The sequence below is a fragment of the Xenopus laevis genome, chromosome 4L, assembly GCF_017654675.1.
Source record: "Xenopus laevis strain J_2021 chromosome 4L, Xenopus_laevis_v10.1, whole genome shotgun sequence".
In the NCBI taxonomy this organism is placed as follows: Eukaryota; Metazoa; Chordata; class Amphibia; order Anura; family Pipidae; genus Xenopus; species Xenopus laevis.
Window position 1 is genome coordinate 86059165 of NC_054377.1, and position 24162 is coordinate 86083326.

At 42.7% G+C, this 24162-nt stretch overlaps 1 protein-coding gene and 5 non-coding genes across 10 annotated transcripts in view; all 6 read right to left on the reverse strand.

Annotated features, from left to right (window-relative positions):
• Positions 1-24162, reverse strand: part of armh1.L (armadillo like helical domain containing 1 L homeolog) — a 59756-nt gene that overhangs the window by 27460 nt on the left and 8134 nt on the right. For all 5 annotated transcript variants that reach the window (XM_018256317.2, XM_018256315.2, XM_018256316.2 and 2 more), the window contains 2 exon segments: positions 20125-20321; positions 17618-17702 (listed from right to left, as the gene is read on the reverse strand). In XM_018256317.2, coding sequence (XP_018111806.1) covers positions 17618-17702; positions 20125-20321 — 282 coding nt within the window.
• Positions 710-824, reverse strand: LOC121403503. Its single transcript, XR_005967329.1, has one exon. It is a non-coding gene; the product is annotated as a U5 spliceosomal RNA (small nuclear RNA).
• On the reverse strand, positions 1270-1384 carry LOC121403498. Its single transcript, XR_005967324.1, has one exon. It is a non-coding gene; the product is annotated as a U5 spliceosomal RNA (small nuclear RNA).
• LOC121403504 lies at positions 5397-5511 on the reverse strand. The gene has a single exon (XR_005967330.1). It is a non-coding gene; the product is annotated as a U5 spliceosomal RNA (small nuclear RNA).
• On the reverse strand, positions 6058-6172 carry LOC121403502. Its single transcript, XR_005967328.1, has one exon. It is a non-coding gene; the product is annotated as a U5 spliceosomal RNA (small nuclear RNA).
• On the reverse strand, positions 7751-7865 carry LOC121403500. The gene has a single exon (XR_005967326.1). It is a non-coding gene; the product is annotated as a U5 spliceosomal RNA (small nuclear RNA).

Sequence of the window (24162 nt, forward strand, 5' to 3'; positions counted from 1 at the left end):
TATCAATAGCCTGGTGTTAGCCAAGCCTTAAAGGAGAAGGAAGCCCCCTGGGTGCAAATCCCCTCCCCCCCTCCCCTGTGTTGCTTCCCCTCCCTCCTCCCCCCTGGCCTACCTGTCCCGCTGGGAAAAGGCCCCTAACTTGTTACTCACCCCTCTGCACAGGTCCTGTCCACGGAGTTCACAGTCGCCATCTTCTCCCACGCACGTCTTCTGGCGCATGCGCAGTAGGAACAGTTACCGGTATGGATCTACTGCGCATGTGCCGAATGTCACAAAGTGAAATCGCAAAACTTTGTGACATTCGGCGCATGCGCAGTAGATCCATACCGGTAACTGTTACTACTGCGCATGCGCCAGAAGACGTGCGTGGGAGAAGATGGCGACTGTGAACTCCGTGGACAGGACCTGCACAGAGGGGTGAGTAACAAGTTAGGGGCATTTGCCCAGCGGGACAGGTAGGCCAGGGGGGAGGGGAAGCAACACAGGGGAGGGGGGGGGATTTGCACCCAGGGGGCTTCCTTCTCTTTTAAGCCCCATGTTTCCTGCCCCACCTCCTACAGGAGCCAGTCAGTCAGCAAGCAAGCAAGCTGCTTTTCTGACACATTACTATCCTAGCTCCTTGAAAGCAAGTGCTTCTATACCCAGTTCAGGACAACCACAAGTCCCATATTACTTCTCCATAAATGTCTGTCTTTTCAACTGTATCATTAGCCTGATGTGAACCAAGCCTCAAAAAATTCTATGAAACTCATGGTTGTTCCTCTCCACGGAAATCTTTAGTAAAAGGCGAAAGATTTATTCGATTTGAAGAGAAACCAGAGTATACCTTTCATAATCCCAGGTCAAATGCTGCCTGCAAAACAGACAGGCTCTCATTTGCTGAGAGCTAATAGGTCCCCTTGTCTTGAACTCTCAAAGCAGAGTTCCTTTAACAAAAGCATGCCAACAACTGAACAAGCTCCCTCCAATTTGAAAGCGGTAGAAATTGTATGATCCGAACAAAGCAGCTACCGCCATGCAGCCAGGTGTTCCTAGAGCACCATGGGTATGCAAATAAGTTAATCTGGAGGCAAGACTCAGCAGGATGGCAGATTCTCAAACCCCGTCTTGCCTACCTCACCTCCTACTGGAGTCAGTCAGCAAGCAAGCTGTTTTTTCTACTACATTATTACTTTTGATCCTGAACAGGAAGTGCTTTTACAGCCAATTCAGGACACAAGCCTCCTCTCTAACTCCTCCTTTTTTGTCTGTCTTTTCAACTGTATCAATAGCTTGGTATGAACCAAGCCTCAAAAAATTCAATGAAACTCATGGTTGTTCCTCTCCACGGAAATCTTTAGTAAAAGGCGAAAGATTTATTCGATTTGAAGAGAAACCAGAGTATGTCTTCTGTAATCCCAGGTCAAATGCTGCCTGCAAAGCAGATGGGCTCATCACTTGCTGAGAGCTAATAGGTACCCTGTCTTGAACTCCCAAAGCAGAGTTCCTTTGATAGGAGCATACCAACAACTGAACAAGCTTCCTCAGAGATAGAGTTTGAAAGAAGTAGGAATCATATAAGCCGAAAACAGCATTTACTGACATGGATACGAACAAAGGCATTCCTAATGCATCATGGGTATGCAAATAAGTAAATGATCTGAAGGAGACACCAGAGACATTTGTTGAGCTGGCGGTCTATCCTGCCGCCTCCTCCTCAAGTCTGTCAGCCAGGAAGCGAGCAGATTTTCTGCTACATTACAGGCACATACAAAGTGTGTGATTGTCCAGTAGCTAGTGCTGGCATAAACCACACTTTTTTTAAGGAATATATGGGTAGTAATTTACTACCCATTGTGGTAGTAAAAAAGGTCCCCATGGATTCTCAGATATTGTTAGTGAGGTGAGACCAGTAATGCTGTTAGCAGAGAAACACTATGGGGCAAATTCACTAAAGGACGAAGCGCTTAACGCTAGCGTTAATTCGCTACTGTAGCGCATTTTCGTTAATTTGCCGATTCACTAACGGACACTGGCATAAATTCGCTAGTGTTACTTCGCACCCTTACACCTGGCGAATTTGCTCAACGGACGTAACTACGCAAATTCACTGACGCGCGCATTTTTCTGAACGCTACCTTTTACGCCAGACTTCCTTCGCCACCTCAGACCAGGCGAAGTGCAATAGAGTAGATAGGGATTGCTCCAAAAAAAGTTAAAAATTGGCGTGCATTTTTTCTTTTTTTATGGGTGATAGGCTGAAAAAGATTGAAAATTTTTTTGGGGCTACCCTCCTTCCCCCCTACATTTCCTAACTCATGTAACTATACAGTGGGCACATGTGTAGGGCAAAATAAAAATTTTATTTGCTGTTTTGAAGGTTTCCCAGGCTTGTGTAGTGATGCTACATATATCCATTGTAACTTTAATTTGGCGCCGTATGCAAATTAAGCATCGCTAGCGTAACTTCGCTTTGCTTGGCGAATTAACGCTAGTGCAACTTCGCAACCTTACACTTCCCCTGAGCGCTACTTCGGATCTTAGTGAATTTGCGTAGCGCTAGCGAAAATACGCCTGGCGAAGTGCGGCGAAGCGGACACTGGCGCAACTACGAATCTTAGTGAATTTGCCCCTATGTCTCTCTGCAAGGTTTTTGTAATTTTGCTGGTCTTACTGGCCTCAAGAGGCCCTATGCCCTATATAGTACACTTGATGCTGAGCAGCAGTGCTGAATGTATGTGAGACAAACTGCTGGAGTGCTCAGCTTCAGGAGAGAAAGAAAAACATTTATTTTGTGTTAGCCAGGAGGCTGCATATTTCTGTTGAACTGCTGTTTTTCGGTTACCTTCCCCCTGCGAGGGAAAATTTCTGCAGCTGCTGAAAAATAAACGCGTGCAGGAAGCCCTTAAACCGATCCTGGTGCGTGAAGTCGCCTCATTTGCAGCCTACCAGCGAGTGAACCCCCACACCATATAGTCATAAAAATAAATAAAAAGCAAAAATGGTATGGTTAACGCCAGCACTACCTGTTGCTCCCAAAACTCCCTGTCTTGAAACCAGAAGTGCCCACAGAAGTAGCATACAGAGTGAAAAGATATGGGTTCTACAATGACAACGTTTTCAAGTAGAGCTGGCCATAGACATGCAAATATATCCTTATTTCTGACGAAGAACCGTACATTGCAATTTCCCGACCTACAACTAACCACTCAGATTGAATAAAGTAGTAAAAAAAAACAAACAAATCAGACAATGTCCTGGCCATTAATTGACAGACAACAATTGTAAAAAAGTTATGTCCGACAAAGAGTAGTGACAGTTACCCATTGAGACTGAGCGTACCGTCTGACAACAATCTCAGACTAATGTGCAGTCCACTCACATCCACTTTTCACTCCTTCACCCCTGCAACACTAGATGAAGTTAATAAACTTCTAGCCTGCTCAAAACCCACAACCTGCTCTCTTGACCCCATACCCTCTCGCCTCCTTTATCCAATCTCTAATGCACTCTCTCCTGTACTTACCCACCTATTTAACCTTTCACTCTCTACTGGTACTTTTCCATCCTTATACAAACGAGCACTAATTATTCCTATCCTCAAAAAACCTTCCCTTGATCCCAGCTCTCCTGCTAACTATCGTCTGGTTTCCCTTCTTCCATTCACATCCAATTTACTGGAAAGGCGTGTTTACAAACACCTGATCCAGCATCTCACTCATAACTCCATTCTCGACTCCATGCAATCTGGCTTCCGCCCAACACACTCAACTGTAACTGCACTCACCAAAGTAACCAATGATCTTCAACTGGCGAAGTGTAAAGGACACTATTCCATACTAATCCTTTTTGATCTCTCTGCAGCCTTTGACACAGTTCACCACCCACTCCTATACTCAGCTGGTATTCGTGACACTGCTCTTTCATGGTTTACATCTTATCTGTCTGACCATTCCTTTAAAGTTGCCTTCTCTTAACTCTACTTCTACTATGTTCCCTCTCTCTCTGTTGGAGTTCCTCAAGGCTCTGTTCTGGGCCCTCTGCTGTTCTCGCTCTATACTACTTCACTTCAGTCGTTTGGACGTCAGTATCACCTTTATGCTGATGACACCCAACTCTAATTGTCTTCTCCTGACCTCTCTCCTTCTGTCCTTTCCCATGTTACAGACCGTCTCTCTGCTGTCTCCTCCTGGATTTCACAGTGCCACCTGAAATTGAACCTTTCAAAAACAGAACTCATTGTATTTCCTCCAAGATCCTCTCCTGTCCCTTAGATATCACTCACAGTAAACAACACCACCTTTCATTCCACCACACAGGCATGTTGCCTAGGAGTTATACTAGACGTGCATCTGTCTTTTTCACCACATATCCAAACACTTGCAAAATCTTCTCGTATTCAACTGCGCAACATTGCCCGATTACAACCATATCTCAGTTCAGAATCAACCAAAACACATATTCAGTCTCTTATCTCCGGCCTTGATTACTACAATCTACTCCTTGCAGGTATTACAACAAGTCGCCTTTCACAACTCCAAACTGTTCTAAATGTGGCTGCTAGACTCATTCATCTATCTCACAGCTCAACATTTGCATGTCCCTTCACTGGCTCCCAATCTCCTCAAGAATCAAATTCAAATTACTAACACCCACATTCAAGGCCCTTAACAATGAAGCCCCTCCCTATATTTCATCTCTGATCTCCAAATACACTTCTTCACGCAACCTTTGCTCTGCTTCTGACCTTGCCTCTCTTCTTATCACTTCTGCCCATTCTTGTCTACAAGACTTCTATCGGGCTTCTGATTTTCTCTGGAACTCTCTGCATCGAGCTGTCAGATTCTCTCCTTCTCTCCAAACTTTCAAAAGACCCACCTGTTTAAAGAAGCTTATTCAATGTACCTTAATCAATCATTGCTGTATCATAAATCACAAAATTGTTTCTAAAATCCTGTCTCAATTGTACCCTAACCTTTAGTTTGTATACCATAATTTGTAGGGCCCTCTAATCCTATTGTACTCTGCAAACCCTTGTTTTTTATCTACCATTTATTCCCTGTTTGTTATAACTAAGGTAAAACACTGCGTATCTTGTCGGCGCTATGATATGCTATGATAGGCTATACACACAGAGTTCTTATTGGTAGCCAATGTAAATTTTTTAATCTGTCCGACTGCACGACCGATTGTCGTGGTACGAAAATTTTCGGGACAATCCACGCATATCTGAAAATTATACAAATATTTGTATCGTACCACTGTATATTTAAGTCTATGGCCAGTTTAAGAGTCAGGTGCAGGATAAGATTTAGAAGGTTTGAGTTTTTCTTAACCATAACATGGCTAATGCTTTAAGCCAACCCTTCGCACTAGACACTGCTCTCCCCATTAACTGTCTTTTCAACTACATCATTAGCTTGGTATGAACCAAGCCTCAAAAAATTAATTGATACTCATGGTTGTTCCTCTCCACAGAAATCTTTAGTAAAAGGCAAAAGATTTATTCAATATGAAGAGAAACCAGAGTGTATTATGCATTGTCCCAAATCAAAGGCTGGCTGCAAAGCAGGTACATTTGTTGAGAGTGGATAAGACCCCACTCATGAACTCCCAAAACAGGGTTTCTTTGACAGGAGCATGCAGATATCTCAACAAGCTCCCTCCGAGACAGAGTTTGAAAGGAGATAAACTCTTATGATTCGAAAACAGCCCCTACTGCCTCACAACAAGGTGCTCCTAATGCACCATGGGTATGCAAATTAGTTCATCTGGAGGCAAAACTCACAGGAAGACTGCTTCTCGAGCCGTTGTGCCTGCCCCACCTCCATCTCCTGGAGCCAGTCTGTCAGCAAACAAGCTACTTTACTGTTAAATTACAGAGAAGACGAGAAGCAATACTATCCATGCTCCTGTAAAAGTAGAATTTTTTTGGACAGTTCAGAGCACATATGCTCCCTTCTCTCTCTACTCCTGCCTGTCTTTGGATGAGATAAAAGTTTTGGCTGCTGATAGACTCTGGCACACCCCTCTTTCTGTCTATCACTCCTTTTGGTCTATTTTTGTAACAGTCTCAGTAGCCTGGTGTGTACCAAGCCTCAAAAAATTCAATGAAACTCATGGTTGTTCCTCTCCACGGAAATCTTTAGTAAAAGGCGAAAGATTTATTCGATTTGAAGAGAAACCAGAGTATGTCTTCTAAAATCCCAGGTCAAATGCTGCCTGCAAAGCAGACGTGCTCATCACTTGCTGAGAGCTAATAGGTCCCCTGTCTTGAACTCCCAAAGCAGAGTTCCTTTGATAGGAGCATACCAACAACTGAACAAGCTTCCTCAGAGACAGAGTTTGAAAGGAGTAGGACTCATATAAGCCGAAAACAGCATTTTACATGGATACGAACACAGGCAGTCCTAATGCATCATGGGTATGCAAATGAGTAAATGATCTGGATGAGAGACTAGCGACATTTGTAGAGCTGGCGGTCTATCCTGCTGCCTCCTCCTCAAGTGTGTCAGCCAGGAAGCGAGCAGATTTTCTTCTACATTAAAGACAAATACAGAGTGTGTGAGTGTCCAGTAGGTAGTGCTGGCATAAACCACACTTTTGTTTTTAAGGAATATATGGGTAGTAATTTACTCCCCATATAGTCCTAAAAAAAATAAAAATAAAAAAAAACCAGCAAAAATGGTGTGGTTTATGCCAGCACTACCTGCTACTCCCAAAAAATCCCTGTCTTGAAACCAGAAGTGCCCACAGAAGTAGCATACAGACCGAAAAGATATGGGTTCTACAATGATAACCTTTTGCAAGTAGAGCTGGCCATAGACAGATATATCCATATGTTCGATGAACGACTGCATGTTGTAATCTCAGATTGAATAAAGTGGAAAAAAAAAACAAATCCGACAATGTTCTGGCCATTAATTGACAGACAGCAAATGTAAGAAAGTTATGTCCGACAAAGAGCAATGACAGTCACCCATTGATATTGTCAGATAGGCAATACATGCAGAGATCTTATCGGTAGCCAATATAAATCCTTTAACCTGTCCGATTGACTGAACGACCGATCACCATGGTACGAAAATCGTTGGGACACACACGATCTGGATAAGGTTTTGAAGGTTTGAGTTTTTCACTAGCAGTGTCATATTGGGACACCAGGGCACACCCGAAAACCTTTGACTAGGGGCCCACAAAATAATCTTAGACCAGGGGCCCACTCTTAGTACTATTTTTCTTCCTCTCCTCACTCAGCCTCTATTCTCCTAGTCTCTTTTCTTTACATACTGTACTCTATTTTTCCATCTATTTAGCCTCTTTGTTCTCATAGAAATAGGGAATGGCCATGAGCTCCCTCCGAGACAGAGTTTGAAAGGAGACAAAATCGTACGATCCAAAAACAGCACCTACTGTCCCACAACCAGGTACTCCTAATGCACCATGGGTATGCAAATGAGTTTATCTGGAGGCAAGACTCACAGGAAGACTGCTTCTCGAGCAGTCGTGCCTGTCCCACCTCCATCTCCTGGAGCCAGTCTGCCAGCAAACAAGCTACTTTCTATGCTAAATTACAGAGAAGCCACAATACTATCCGTTCTCCTGTAAAAGTAGTATTTTTTTGGCCAGTTCAGAGCACATATGCTCCCTCTCTACTCCTTTTACTCTGTCTGTCTTTGAAGGAGATTTAGTTTTTGGCTGCTGATAGATTCTTACACACCACTCTATCACTATCTCATTCCATATGGTCTGTTTTTGTAACTGTCTCAATAGCCTGGTGTTAACCAAGCCTCAAAAAATTAAATGAAACTCATAATTGTTCCTCTCCACGGAAATCTTTAGTAAAAGGCGAAAGATTTATTCGATATGAAAAGAAACCAGAGTATGCTAAACTAAGTCCAGGTCAAAGGCTGCCTGCAAAGTAGACGGCCGCAAAGTTGCTGAGAGCTATTAGGGCCCCTGTCTTCAACTCCCAAAATGGAGTTCCTTTGACAGGAGCAGGCCAACAACTGAACAAGCTTCCTCAGAGGCAGAGTTTGAAAGAAGTAGGAATCATATCAACCAAAAACAGCATTTACTGACATGGGTACGAACACAGGCATTCCTAATGCATCATGGGTATGCAAATGAGTAAATGATCTGGTGGAGAGACAAGTGAAGGTTTGTAGAGCTGGGTGTCTTTCTCTGGTTAATATGGCATCACTTTGCAAGAGGGTAATTCCCGCCCCCACCTCTGACTGGACAGAGCACATCACATAGCAATTAAAACCTCACCTGTAGTCTATATCAGCTGGTCCCCTCCCCCTTGTCTTTTTTCTCTCTGCCATTCTCATGACTGGCGGAGTGTGTTTTTTTCTTTTAAACTGCCCACTAGAAAATTGTCTCGTATTTAGACTCCATAAGACCCTAGCAAATGAACGCCTGGTGGCTTTTCAGCAGGGTAGAATATTTTGCGGATACGCAGTGGCTGTGAGAGACCTTTACCTGGTGATTTGGTAAAACAGCAAGAAAATCTGCAGTAGGCCAGACCTGGTGGCTGATATGGCAGGTAACGGGTGTTAGTTGCGGAGCGCAACAGACAATATTTCCGCATTGTGATGCGCGTACTGACATCACAGGAAGAGGAGGAGTTTTGCCGCACAGGGAAACGGCTTAAGGAAACCAGTAACGCGTGTGCAGTGTGTTACACGGACAGCTGCGTGTCTGCTAAGCGCTACAGTTGGCGAAATTGGTATGTATAGTTTAAGGAAGCTTAGGAAAAGCTTCATAATATGATATTCATGGTTGTATTTCTCTTCACAGTCTAAGGAGTGATAGAGATTCAACATTCCCATAGCCCAAAAGCTATGTGCAGAGAGGATAGCAGTTTTTTTGGTCAGAGAATCTAAAGGGAAAATATGCATTGGCAGTGTGTCTTCCCCAGTAAGAATCAAAGAGAGGTCAAGGTGTGCTCATGTGACAACCCTCCAGCAAGACATTCAAAATTTTGTCAGAGCTGTGCAAAGAAACTTTCTGGACAATCATCAGCAGATTCAGTAGACATCATGTCATGGATTAAAGGAGTGGCACAGGGTATAAAAGAGGCAACAGAACCAAGTACCTCAAGGCAGGTACAGAAGCGAGTTACACAGGGGGAAGCATTTACCAGTGAAGATTCTCCTGAGAGGGAATTGTCAATAGGAGAATCAGAGGAAGAATTGTCAGAGCAATTTGCAATGTTTGATTTAAATTTTGTAGAGCCATTAATTAATGCAGTAAGAGAAGAATTAAAACTGTCGGAAATTCAGGACAGTCAGCCATTGACAAGTAATCTTTTTAAGATGCTAAAGAGGGAAAAGGCCACTTTTCCAGTGGATGAAGCCATCAAGGAAATAATTACTACCGAATGGGGAAAGGTAGATGCGAGATTCACAGTACAAAACAGGATGCAGAGATTGTATCCATTCGCTGCGGATCAGGAAAAGATTTGGGAGAGACCACCGAAGGTGGATGCAGCTGTGGCAAGACTGTCAGAGAACAGTGTTACCGGTAGATGATATATCCTCTTTTGCTAACCCAATGGATAAAAAGATGGAGACTATTTTAAAGAATAATTATTTAGCTACAGCAGCTACATGTAGAACAGCCATAGCGTTAACATCGGTGGCACATGCCATGCAATCATGGGTACACAATGTGGAAAGGTCATTAAAACAGGGAATAGAACGTGAAAGTATCATCAAATCGTTAACAGAACTAAAGATTGCAGCTGACTTCATGGCAGATGCTTCGATTGATCTGGTAAAGACATCATCTAGAGCGTTAGCCCTATCGGTATCAACACGTAGAGCACTATGGCTTAGATCCTGGAGTGCAGATAAGGCATCCAAGACAAACTTGTGCAATATGCCATTTGAAGGAGACATGCATTTTGGATCGAAACTAGAAGAGTTAATAAAGAAAGTGACAGGGGGGAAAAGTGTCTTTTTACCCCAGGATCGTAGACCAGAATGTTTGGCAGAGCCTGCAACAGATAGGCAAAGCTAAGAAATGAGACAGATTATGCAAGAGTATGTACAACAGTTAAAGGCACAGGGTGCAGTAACAGAGATACCGTATTCACAGAGAAAGACAGGATTCTATTCAGAGAGGAAAAAGACAGGGGATTACAGACTAGTTTTAGATCTCAGACGGTTGAATCAACATCTGGTAATAAAGAGATTCAAGATGGAGTCATTGTACACCATAATTCCAGAAGTGATACGAGGAGACTGGATGTTGTCAATAGATCTAAAAGATGCCTATTTACATATATACCAATAGCAATAGCCCATCAGAGATTTCTTCATTTTACAGTAGGTCCACTACAGCATTACCAATTCACTTGCCTGCCATTCGGTCTGGCAACATCACCCAGAGTTTCTTGAGAAAGAAAGATCAACATTTATTATTACCTGGACGATATCCTCACATTCTGATGAGTTACAGAGACCAGGTAATCATATTTCTTCAAAGACATGGATGGGTCATAAATATAGAGAAGAGCCAATTGTCACCTTCACAAGATCTAACATATCTAGGAGAAAGGTTTTGAACAAACAAGGGAATAGTTACGATGAAAGAAGAAAAGAAACAGAAAATAAGAGAAAAGATTGAATGGATAAGAGAAACATCGAGTTGTTCGCAAGACAGTTCATGAGTTTAATAGGACTATTGACTTTGACAATACCGATGACTCAGTGGGCGAGATGGAACATGAGAATTCCACAAAGAGAATTTCTTTCCCAATGGGACAGTTTGAGACAGGATTGGGACCAAGAGATATTTGTTTCCAAGAGAGTAAAGACAGCCTTAGAATGGTGGATGGATGGTTACTGATGCAGGGTCCGGTGGAACATCCACAGGTGCACACGTTAACACTCAAGGCTTGGCGTTTGAAAGGGAGAGACTAGAGGTAGCAGGATTATCAACAGCAATAATTGATACCATGATGAATGCAAGAAAGACATCCACAAATAAGTCATACCAAAGGACTTGGGGGGTGTTTGTAGCATATCTGGAAAAAATTGGAATGCAACTGAAGAATCTCACGATTACAGAAATTCAAAATTTCTTACAGATGGGTCTAGACAAAGGCCTCAGTATGAGAACTTTGAGATCCCAGGTCTCTGCTATATCTGCTTTTTCAGAAAGAGCATGGGCTCAAGAGCCAGAGATGGTTAAGTTTATGGCAGCAGTATTAAGATTGAGACCACCAAGGAAGAATGTTTCACCTTCCTGGAACTTACCTTTGGTGTTGGAGGCTTTTTTGAACCTTTGATGGAGGTGTCAGAGACAATACTGACATATAAGACTGTGTTATTAACTGCACTAACTTCTGCAAAGAGGGGTAGTGAATTGCAGGTGCTATCAGCCCAGCAGCCTTACACGGTTCTGTTGACAGATAGGGTCATTTTAAGAACCAATCCGTCTTTTCTTCCAAAGGTAGTGACACCTTTTCATCTAAATACAGAGATTGTATTACCTACATTTTTTCCAGAGCCTCAGTCTGATCTAGAGAGAAAGTGGAGTAAAATTGACCTAGTCAGATGTTTGTCTATTTATCTGGAAAGAACAGCTAAATGGAGGAAATCACAACAGCTATTTGTAATACCTTCAGGGGCAAGAAAGGGACAGGCAGCGGCAGTCTCTACCATAAGTAGATGGATCATCTTAAGTATATAAAGAGTTTATACTGCAAAAGGAAAACAGATGCCAGAGGGGATTAAGGCACACTCCACCAGAGCTGTAAGTACCTCATGGGCTATTGAGGCAGATATTTCACCAGATTAAGTATGCAAAGCTGCAACGTGGAGCTCTTTCGCAACTTTTCTGAAACATTACCAGTTGGATGTGAGGTCAACATCTGAGGCGAAGTTTTAAGAGCAGTACAGTTGGCAGGACAATAAAAGATTATTATTTTTTGGGCAGAAATTGTTATGTGTTTATTGACCCACCCATAGATTGCTTGGTAGAACCCTCATGTAAAGTGATGCCATATTAACCAGAGAAAAAAGAAAATTAAATTTCATACTTCATCTCTTAAAACAAAGCTTTGTCAATACCAAGTCTAAAAACCAGATATTGAATCATCCTTCCAAGTCCTACCCGAAGGCATGGGCTCCGTTGCCCAAGTGTCCCAGGCACCGCCCGCGGACAGCTTGAGTGGGTGGGGTCCCCCTTCGCCGAAGCTAGGGAGGGCCCACCATCCCCGCCCCCTGAAGGGGTTTGGGGTCGTTTGGACTCCCCATCGCTGAAGCTAGGGGGAGTCCCGTCTACCCTGGGTTCTGCCGAAGCTTCCCCAAGGGCGTGTCATGCCCTGCGAGTCCAGCCAAACCAAACACGAAAAGGGTGCTGGAGAGAGCGGTGCAATGCCATTGATTGCCTTGTTAGGGCTCTGGCTGGCGGCCGGCAAAAAGAAAGAAGAGGAAAGGAGTAGTGGAGAAAAGATTCCCCCCCTAGCCAAGCAGCCAGGGATATGGGAAGCGAAGCAAGATTAAGCAAGCACGTGTATTATGCAAGACCCAAAAAAAGTGGATCAAGCACTTCTCCATATAGGATCACTATGCATCGTTTTGGTCAAGCTTCCACTTCATCGGTCTATTCCAGTGGATCAAGTGGATCTGACTACACATGATCTTAGTGGCCTAAAGACCAAGTGTTTCCACTTCCTCACATAGGATCATAAGAAGGTACTACACTTGATCTTAGCCAAAAAGCCGAGAAGCGATCCTAAAAAACAGATAGCATGACTCACCCTAGCAAGCACGCACCTGTTATTATCCTTTATCCATTTGAGCTAACATGTTTATGCACTACTTTAGGGACCTTACATATGGGCATTAACAACTACATTTCCATGCGGTGGCATATTTGTGATTCCAAGGCAAAGAAACATAACCGTAAACTGACCCACATTCATCTCTATGGGGACATGGGCCACAGAATCAAGCTGAAACGCCAAACGCAGGTCAAAGGCAACAAGCAGTATTTTATCTGTGTTCAGCATTTCAATGCATTTCCGTGGGTGCAGTCCCCAAAGAGCTAATTTGGGTAAAATAACTCCTGCATCTCCATGCAGCATCCTCCACAAAAAACACCTCCACATTGGAACACAGTTGTAAAATATGTTACAGAGATTGTTCATCACTGGAGAGGTTACAGCCTGTGGATGGGAAGGCAAATTATTGGTTACAGTAATTAATGCATGATATGATGAAAGAGTGAATCAGAATTTTAGTGGCATCTTGGATAATAAATGATTATTAATGCATGATATGATGAAAGAGTGAATCAGAATTTTAGTGGCATCTTGGATAATAAATGATTATAAATATTCCTTAGGTTTATATGGCATGATTTATTAAATGGGATGAAATTAATAATCACAGAAATTAATCATCACATTAAATTATGAAAGTCTTTACATATAAAGTATTATAAATTTTGTACAGTTTTTGAAATTTTCAAATTTTCATAGTCCCACTGGCAGCTACTGCTGCTCTAGTGCTCCTGAGGTTGGGGTTGCGTTATTTTGCATGACTCTTATTGGCTGTCACTCTTGAACTGTGGAAAGCCAGCTTAGTTATTTTAGTAGTAGTTCAGTTTTAGTAGCACATTTTTTTTATTGAAGCCCAAACAATGCTTCAAAATCACCCAAAGTGAATTAAAAACTCACACAGTGCAGTGGACCCATCTGAAAAGAGACCAAAAAACTTGCAAGTCACCCGGCCACAAGGCCCGCAATGAAATAGAATCTTCGGACTCCCATTCGCCTTTATCCCTGACCCCCCCCCCCCGGAACGAAAGGCACAGGCAGGGGGGCAAGGGTCTTCATACCCCTTTGCTACAAGGCTAGGGGGGTACCTTTATCTGTTCCCCTCCAGCCAAAAGACTTACAAAGGGACAGGAACCCCCATTGGACCTCTGAGGAAATCAGAGTTTTTTCGCTCACGGAGGGGCAGAAGCCTAATAGCCACACATCTTCCCCACCCCCAAGATCCATGCTGGGACCCATTACAGATCATGCACCGGATCCAAGTACTTGCGAGTTACAGTGATCACACAAAGGCACACGTGTGGCACGAAAAGGGGGTGGAGCTCCTGAGTTACTGATTTTGACTTTTCACACAGTCTGGGGGAGAGGAGGGGGAAGCTGAAGAAGGCACAAGCAGGAGTTTTGCATGAATCTGTCCGGAACAGAGAGAGTAGTTTTGAAGCCATTAAACTACCAACGATGCCTTAAGGGTGGTGGCAGATGTGGCGATTGTGGGAAGATTAGTCGCCCAGCGGCAAATTTCTTCTTCTTGGGGGCGACGAATGCCTTAGTTTTCCGAAATTGCTTCACGAGGAAACTTCGGGCGACTTCGGAAAGCCAAAGCAATCAGTGCCATTCCGCCGGCGATCTACATTCTAGCCGGCAGGAAGGCATTCGGGGGAAATTAGTTGTCCGAAGAAGAAGAAGAAGAAGAGATTTGTCGCTGGGTGACTAATCTACCTACAATCACCATGTCTGCCACCAGCCTTACACATGCTTTTGGAAGAGAGCAGAGCCATGGTGCTAACATGCGGCTTTGGGGGGGGAGGGGTAAGGAGAGCAGGAGTTCTCTGTGAATATGTCAGGGAGGGAGAGCTACTGATGCTGCTGACTTTACACAAAGTTTTGGGGGTGGACTAGAGGTAGTTGTGTCTGTCTGTCTGTCTCTGTGGGTCTGGACTGTAAGTCAAAATAGGCCCTGGCATTTCAAGTTTAAAGAGGCCCACAAGCCCACTAAATAGTGACCCACAAAATAGTCTATGACATCGCACAGCAGCCCCTCTGGCATTTGCCAGAACCCAAAGATTGCCAGTCCGGGCCTGTCTCTGTGTATCTCTGTGTGTGTCTTTTTGTCTGTGACTGTGCAGAGACACTTGAAATGCAAGGCCAACTGTCTATTCAACCTCATATGATAAAAATAACGCCTATTTAGTAAGATTTGCCTGAATAATAAACTAGAGATATTTATTTCCCAATTTCTATCACTATTCTGAACCCAAGGCAGCTATCAGGGTAGAATTAAGTTATTGCTAAGGCTCTGGAAACCCATACTGATTACTCTTTGGTATGGCTCAGGGTGATTACATTAAGTGTTACATTAAGGCTATTGCTACACAGGGCTGAATCTTGGAATGCAGAAAACCCGCAGGCTGAGAAACAGCCCCTGTGCTGCTCAGCCTTCTTCTTTGCCTGCACCCAGACACACATAGAAGACTTCATTGTTAAAACGCTACAGTTTGCATTTTGGAGCTGAAACCCACTGAATGCCTGCATCTGGCCGACACAGTGGTTCTGGGGGCTGGCAAAGAAAGAAGGCTGATACCAGCACAGGGACTGATTCTCGAGATTATTTTCGTGTGGCATTAGCCTTATATGAGACGATGGACAAATATCGAAGGCGATGGATAGATATCGAAGGCGATGGATCTTTTCCCTTAAATGGTTTCTGAACAAAAAAAAAAAAAAGTCTCCTTCCTCTTAAACCCAACCCATTCTTTTTTCCGGGGGGGGGGGGGGGGTTGGGGCAAGTGAGAATATTGCACATATACCCGATGCCGACACCCCATGAAGAATGGAAGGGCTGGGCTGCTTCTGGAAAAGTTTTTTTAACCTGTTGTATCAACATATCATTTTAGAATGATATGCTATAGAGGGATAAGAACATAGGATGTTGGGCTCATTTTCATCTGCCAAAATTACAGCAATAATGAGCAATGAGTTATAGGCTATTTTTAAGGGGTGGTTCACCTTTAAGTTAACATTTAGTATATTACTGAATGACCAGTGCTAAGCAACTTTTCAATTGGTCTTCATTTTTTCTGTTTATACTTTTTAAATGTCTTGCCATCTTCTGAATTGTTCCATCTTTCAAATGGGGGTCACTGACCCCACCTAAAAAACAAATGCTCTGCAAGGGTAAAATGTATTGGTATTTTATTGTCTCTCTCTTTCTCTTCAGGCCCTCTCATATTCATGGTCCAGACTTTTATTCAAATCAATGCATGGTTGCTAGGGTAATTTGGACCATAGAAACTAGATTGCTAAAATTGCAAACTGGAGAGCTGCTGAATAACTCAAAACCCATAAAAAATCAATACAAATTATCTCAGAATATTACTTTCTACATCATACTAAAAGTTAACTCAAAGATGAACAACCCCCTTAAAGGAAAACTATACCCCCCAAACAATGTAGGTCTCTATAAAAAAGATATTGCATAAAACAGCTCATGTGAAAACCCCATGTGTAAATAAATTATTTTCATATTAATATACTTTTCTAGTAGTATGTGCCATTGGATAATCATAAATAGAAAATTGTCATTTTAAAAAATAAGGGCCGCCCCTGGGATCGTATAATTAACGGTGCACACAAACATACCAACAAACCATACAGGTTAGGTCACATGAGCCAATTAACAGACAGAGTTCTGTCTTTTGCTTCAACAATTCTTCCTGTTAGAGTTAAGAGTTGTAGAGGCATGCCATGTAAAAGGGCAAGATTTACTTAAATATATAGACCAGTTTGGTAAGATGTAATGTGATGTAAACTATCTGTTGCTTAAGTGTTCATTTTGGGGGTATAGTTTTCCTTTAAAGAACTTTAACAGATACCTTAGTATCAGAAAAAATATAGAAAGGCTCCTAACAGTATGTAATATTATTTATTTTATAAAAAAGCAAGCATTTTGTTAAATATATTTGAGAATATTATTCTTTTCATCATATCTGTCTATCTGTACAATTTGATTTTCATGATTGTTCCCATTTAAGTGACTGGATATGAGAAATGAAGGATAATCAAGGATAACCCCAATGCGCTGGTCTGAGGAGACAGGGTGATAATAGAGTTACGATAGACACTTTTGGCATGTTATCTAGTATGCAGCTTAAAGGAACAGCAACACTTAAAAAAGTAGTAGTGTAGCCCCTCCAATAATACTTCTATCATGCACAAAGCTAACTGGCAATCATTCAAAAACACCATGATTAAATTCTACTCCCTGTTGAGCAGTGTTTTCTGAAATAGGGTGAAATGGAGACATGCCCTCAGCTACCTCTTGTGTGTGTGTTCTCCACATCTCTTAAAGGTGAATATCTCATCAACTGCACATTTTTTGTTAAACATTTATATGGCAAAACTTGTTATTTTTACATGAACCGTTACATTTTTGAATGTTGTATTAAGGTGAACAACCCCTTTAAGGTGGCCTCACACGACAAGTTCTGTGTGCTACTGGCTAACACAGTACCACCGTTTTTGTGTTGTAATAAAGCATTACAGATAGTTAACATTGTGCTGGATGGAGGTATTACTGGAGGGGGCTACAATGGTATACTTAAAAAATTTGTGTTACTGGTCCTTTAATTCTTTGATTGTACAGAGAAATAAAGCAAATGCTAAATAAAAAAAATACAGTCAGTTTTAATATTTCCATTAGACAATCCCATAGGAAAAAAAATGAATATATATTCACCATTTAAAATAAAGAACAACACTTGTACATCTCCATGTATACCAATATGTGAAGCTTGGTCAGGTGAAAACACGCTAAAAATTGTACAAAATCTAATACAAACATACCTTCATACTGAACTTCCTGATGCATTGACTGAAGTACTCCAAGAAGAGAATCCACTATACTGGGGTGAGTACTGCTGAAAGTTTGCTGAATGGTAACAATTGTAACAAAACATAGTTATCACCTTATAAGCAAAACAAAAATATGTGTCAGTGAAACATAAATGTTTTGCAAACTAAGTCAGGAAATAGGGGTGGGCAGAAGTATTTATGCATCTATTTATAGAGCACAATTCCAATATATAATTATAGCGGCATGCATAGCAATACAACTTTTGAATGAGTAATCATTAGACCATCCCTTTTCTCCTCTTGTGTCAGCTGGTCTGCATCCATCACTAACTCTAAGGGTAGGACTACGTGGAAGTTTTCGGCGCAAACCGACGCGCTGTGACAAAACGTCTGCGACAAGTCGCATGCAAAAAAAAATAAGGTAAGTGAATGCATTGTCGCATGGTGTCACAGCGTTGATCTGACGCGACACGACTGTCGGATGCAGACGCTGCACGCTGAAAACATTTTTTGGTGTTACTGTCCTTTAAAGGAATTGTTAAGTATGAAAATAAAAACTGGCTCAATAGATAGCCCATGCAAAATAACAAATGTTTATAATATAGTTAGTCAGCCAAAAATGTAATATAAAGGCTGGAGTGACTAGATGCCTAACATAATAGCCAGAACACTACTTCCTGCTTTGCAGCTTTTTAACTCTGAGTTAGTCAGCGACTTTAAGGGGGGGCACATGGAACATAACAGTTCAGTGATTTTGCATGTAGGTCAGATTCAAAAGCAAACAGTTATGACCCATGTGCCCCCCCTCAAGTGACTGATTGGTTACTGCCTGGTAACCAATCAGTAGAAACCAAGAGAGATACAAAGCATGAAGCATTGTTTTGGCTATTATGTTGGCTATTATTTGGCTATTATGACATACAGTCACTCTAGCTTCTATACATTACATTTTTGGCTAACTATATTAGAAACATGTTTTATTTTGCATGGGTTATCTATTTAGCCAGTTTTTATTTTCATATTGAACAATTCCCAAAATTTTTTTTAAAGTAATGAAAATATCATGTAGTGTTGCCCTGCACTGGTAAAACTGATCTGTTTGCTTCAGAAACACTACTATAGTTTATGTAAACAAGTGTAGCAATGGCGGAAATTGAAAAAGGCTATATGGTACAGGTTAAATAGTGGATAACAGATAACCATTATGTTCTACAGAGCTTATCTGCTATCTGCTGTGTAACCTGAGCCTTTTCTTCTTTGAATGGCTGCATTGCTACACAGCACCATATTTATATAAACAATAGTAGTGTTTCCGAAGCAAAAATCAGTTTTACCAGTGCAGGGCAATACTGCATACAGTTTTTATTACTTTAAAACACTTATTTTTTGATGATAATGTTTATTTAAGACATTTTTTTAAATCCAGCCAATATGATGGGGCTGGGCTATTTTCTGGTTTTATCTATTTACTGTATATTTTTATCCATTGGCACTTTTTCGGTGACGGTGTAATAAATCTCCTGGTTGAAGCACCATTGGTTTATCCCATTATATGCATTCGGGCTGGAGGGGGAAGGACCCCCCCCCAGCCTTACTACGAAGAGGGTTGAGACTCTTGCCACGTGCAGGCCTTTTGGCCAGGTATAAAGGGGCTCCCCTTAGATTAAGTGAAGGGGAGTTCGAAGACTTCAAGAGCATTTTGCGCCTTTTGGATAGGTAGTCCCGAGAGATTTTTTGGACTTGGCCTTTAGTACTTTTACTTTTGGCTTTATTCACCAGTAGGTCCTTCCAGCTGACACGAGGGCACCCATTCTGATTAGAAGAAAGTGAAGATCTGGAATTCTCACCCTGAATCAGTCGTACTGATTGAAACATTAGATAGCTTTAAGGAGTTGTATGGCTTTTTTTAGCATGTGAGGGAACACAAGGTTATGAACGATAGCTCATAGAACAAGCTGATGCAAGGACTGGTCCGATTGCCATTTTGGAGTCGGGAAGGATTTTTCCCCCTTTGAGGCAAACTGGAGAGACTTCTAATGGGGGTTTTTCCTTCCTCTGGATAAACTAGAAGTTAGACAGGTTTTATATAGACATAAAGGGTTGAACTTGATGGACATGTGTCTTTTTTCAACCTAACTTACTATGATACTATGTAAGGCCAAGTCATTGCACCTCTGCTTCACTGTGTTTTGCATTTGCACTTTTTTGCACTTGGGCGAATGAAGCCCTTTGGGCTTCAATAAAAAAAATGCTTCAAAAGTCAGAACCTGCAGTGCAAAAACAAGCACTGCTTAACTGCAATTACTTGAACAAATAACTTTAAAACAACTTAAAATATCAATTAGTATACCGTATATTGAAAAAAGCTAAGTAGAATCATATTTTCTTTCATTATCAGAAATAATTTTCTGGGGTTTCCCATTAAGGTTAGTTAATTCTTTTTAAGTATTTTTTTTTAATACATTATGTTTCTGCAAAGAATTTTTATAAACCCTTACCTGTATTTCCCTAAGAGTCTGTAAAGCCAGTTGCTGAGCATTCGGGGACCCACAGGGTAAAAGAGCAATCAATCCTTTATACACTTGATACTGATATTTAGGATTTCCATGAGCCAATAATTCCAACACAACTTGTGCTTGTTCCTGAGTGTCTTTTACTTTTGACTTTGCCAGACATTCTGCGACCATCCGTACACCTGCACAATCCAATTGTAATTTAATTATTTTACTATTTTTAAAGCAGAATTAGCCAATAGCCAACACTCCCCACAGCTTTAGGGCCTTTATGGACATTTCACCCTGCGTTCTCCTGTGCTCAAAGGAGAACTAAACCCCCCATTGTGATAAATCCCCATTGGCCCCCCTCCCTGCCTCCCAGTCTTACCCTTGAATTCTTTCCCCTCTAGAAATAGCGACCGCGGGGGGGCGTGGCCGCATGCAGAGCGGGTAGCAGGCACTTTCTAGCGCTCCAGACCGGGACCCACAAAACGGTTCAAAATAGTGCATCCTAAGGGGCCAAAAGTTACCAGCGGGTCCCTCTTCGTTTCCGGAAGCCCGCCCAGCACAGAACCGCATCACGGAGATGAGCAGAAACCCGTGAGCAAACCCCTAAACAGAAGCGCTTGCAAGCGGAGGAGGGGAAACAAAATGGCGGCCGCAACCATGCTGCAGTGCTAGCAGCGTCTCAGCAGGAGCAGCGCGGCCACACTATAGGCACCAGGGCAGCGCACAAACTGGAGAGATTTGTCAGAGAGCCTAGAGTCAGCCCTAATAAATCCAAGGCTGCCTCTCCTACAGCAAGTCCACCAAAGACAGGCAGGCAAGCACAGCATACCTCACCTGCCATGGAGGACAGCGGGGAACAACATGAGCCTGGGGGAATGGAGACCGACACAATGGCAAGTACCTCTTCTTCCATACAACCCCCTTTAATGGATCAGTACTCTCTGGCAGAAATCATCTCATTACTGAATAGCAACCATGCCACCACTATTGGGAAGATTGATGAGCTCCAGTCTAATTTTAATATACTCCGCAATGACATCCAGAATATAAGGGAGCGCACCCAAGAAGTGGAACGGAGGGTGGGAGATTTGGAAGATACAGTTCACCCCTTCCAAGCCCAGCTCCAATCCCTGGAACAAAGGCTGACCACCACTGAAGCTAAAGCGGATGACCTGGAAAACAGGCTCAGGCGCAACAATATTAGAGTGCTTGGTCTGCCTGAGAGAGTGCAAGGGGGTCAGCCAGAGGCTTTTCTAGAAAAATGGCTACAGGACACTTTTCCTGCAATTTCTTCACCTACCTTTACAATTGAACGTGCCCATAGGGTGCCAGGCAGACCACCTCCACCAGGCTCACAGGCGAGACCTATGATTGCTCGACTACTTAACTACAGAGACAGAGATAACATTCTGCGGGAGGCCTGCACTAAAGGTGATCTCCTGTTTGAAAACTCCAGGATCTTCATATATCCTGACTATTCAATTGAAATCCGCAAACAACGGATGAAATTTACGGATGTTAAAAAACGCTTACGACAACTCCAACTGCCCTACGCAATGTTGTACCCTGCAAAATTGCGAGTGGTAGAAAATGGGCACACCCACTTCTTTTCATCGGCTCGGGAGGTGGACGCTTGGCTGGAGCATAATGCCGGGAGATCTCCTCGCAGATAAGTATGAACGCTGCGCATTGAGGGTTCACTAGGCCCAATACCACCTGTAGACTATTCTCTTAGGATGCACACTCATTTATCCTGTGAGGGTGCCGGCACGGGGACACAATCCAAGTCCGTCACTGTACTACATGTCTTTACCCATTGAGACTCTGGTTATGTCACTTTTCTTCACTCATTTGGTTACTGGGATTCAGATCCGCTACGAGTTGGGGGTGGTGGTGGATAGGGTGGGGGTAATGGGAGTTCGGCACTGCTTTGATGGTCTTGATTGTAAAACTCTGGGAAAAGACTCTACACACTGCACAGCTACTTATTATTGGGACACAAAGGAAGCTGAGGAGGTCTGGCCGGTCAGACGGGGCATGGGAAAGTATATTGCATCTTCTATTTTATATTGTTGTCAATGTATAACATTAAGATAATGTCTTGGAACGTTAGGGGTCTGGGGGATCCGATTAAAAGGGGTCTGGTTAACAAATTCATGCGGAGGCAAAACCCGCAGATTATGATGCTTCAAGAGACGCACTTAGATGGGAGCAAACTCATGACTTTAAAAAAACCGTGGATGGCGGCGGCATACCATGCGCCATACTCCAGTTACTCCAGAGGGGTGTCCATACTCATAGCTAAATCATGTATGTATACCCTACATAATGTCATATCAGACCCTGGGGGAAGGTTTTTAATACTGCATCTCTCTATTATGGGTAAACAATGGACCATTGTCAATATCTACATCCCACCACCCTTCGTAGATAATTTACTATATACAGTAATGAACAAAGTTTCCACACTGCCTATGGCCCCTATCATACTTATGGGTGACTTCAATAATGTAATTGACAAAGAGTTTGACAGATTGCCTGTACCCACTAGGAGTGACCAGGCAATGCGGAAATGGATGGATACATTTCACTTAACTGATTTATGGAGGGCCCGAAATGAAGGGGTTACACAATATACCTGCTTTAATTCTGCCCACAATACCCTCTCACGCATTGATCTAGCCTTAGGCTCCCCTGAGGTAGCCCGTGCAACTACGGGAATTCAAATACTGACCAGAGGCATTTCCGATCATTCTCCCATTAGTTTGTGTCTGCAGGTCAGTCCTGAACCCCAGGACACTGTGTGGCGACTGAGCCAACATTGGATTACTCACCCAGAATTGGTGCCACCTATGGCTACTTCAATAACGGAATTCTTGTCCCTAAATTCAGGTACTGCAAGTGACCCCATTGTATGGGATGCCTTAAAGGCGTATGTTAGGGGTGAATACTCCATGATGATACGACAGGTAAAGAATCAGGCCATGGCACTTATTGATGGGAAGCAGCAGGAATTAGAGTCTACTGAGGCCCAATACGTAGCTAATCCGAACGCAGATAATATGATAACATGGAAAAAGGCGCAAGCAGCACTCCTCTTAGCCCAAACCGCAGCAGTTAAGAAAAACATACTGTATCACAAAACTAATGTCTTGGAATCAGGGGACAAATGTGGTAAACTACTAGCATATCTAAGCAGAGACCCCAACCAATTGACGACTATACCTGTAATAAAAATGGGATCGGGAGATCTTACAACAGTCCCTAGGGAAATAAATGACACTTTTCGGGTATACTACTCAGCTCTATATGACTCTAAACTTAGGTTTGACTGCGATGACATTCTAAGGTACTTAGGGAAGGTGGACATGTCCACCTTAGATATGCAGGGACGGCTATTGCTGGATGCTCCTATTAAAGCCCACGAAATTGCAGATGCCATAGCTTCCTTCCCGAGGGGTAAAACTCCAGGGGCAGATGGGATCCCAATGGAATGGTATTCGACGTATCAAAAGGAGTTGACCCCCAGTTTGGTTAAACTATTTAATGACGTTAGGGAGGGCACACCCCTGCCTGCATCCATGAATAAAGCCCTAATTATAGTCCTCCCGAAACCAAACAAAGACTTGAAGGAATGTGCATCATATAGGCCGATTTCTTTAATGAACTGTGATGCCAAGATATTGGCGAAGGTCCTGGCTAGGCGTCTCAACACAGTCATCACGCAAATAATTGATGTTGATCAGTCAGGCTTTATACCCATGAGAACCACTGACATAAATATCAGACGACTCTACACAAATCTCTTGATAGACCATGGTAATTCCAAAGCTAGGGTCATAGCGACCCTTGACAATGAAAAAGCGTTTGACTCAGTTGAATGGCCATATTTGTGGGCAGGTATGAGGTGTATGGGGTTCCCTGACAAATTCATGAAATGGGTGCAAATGTTATATAGTGCTCTGGAAGCCTCTATTCGCACGAATTCCAACTCTTCCAAGCCATTTAAACTTTATAGGGGAACTAGGCAGG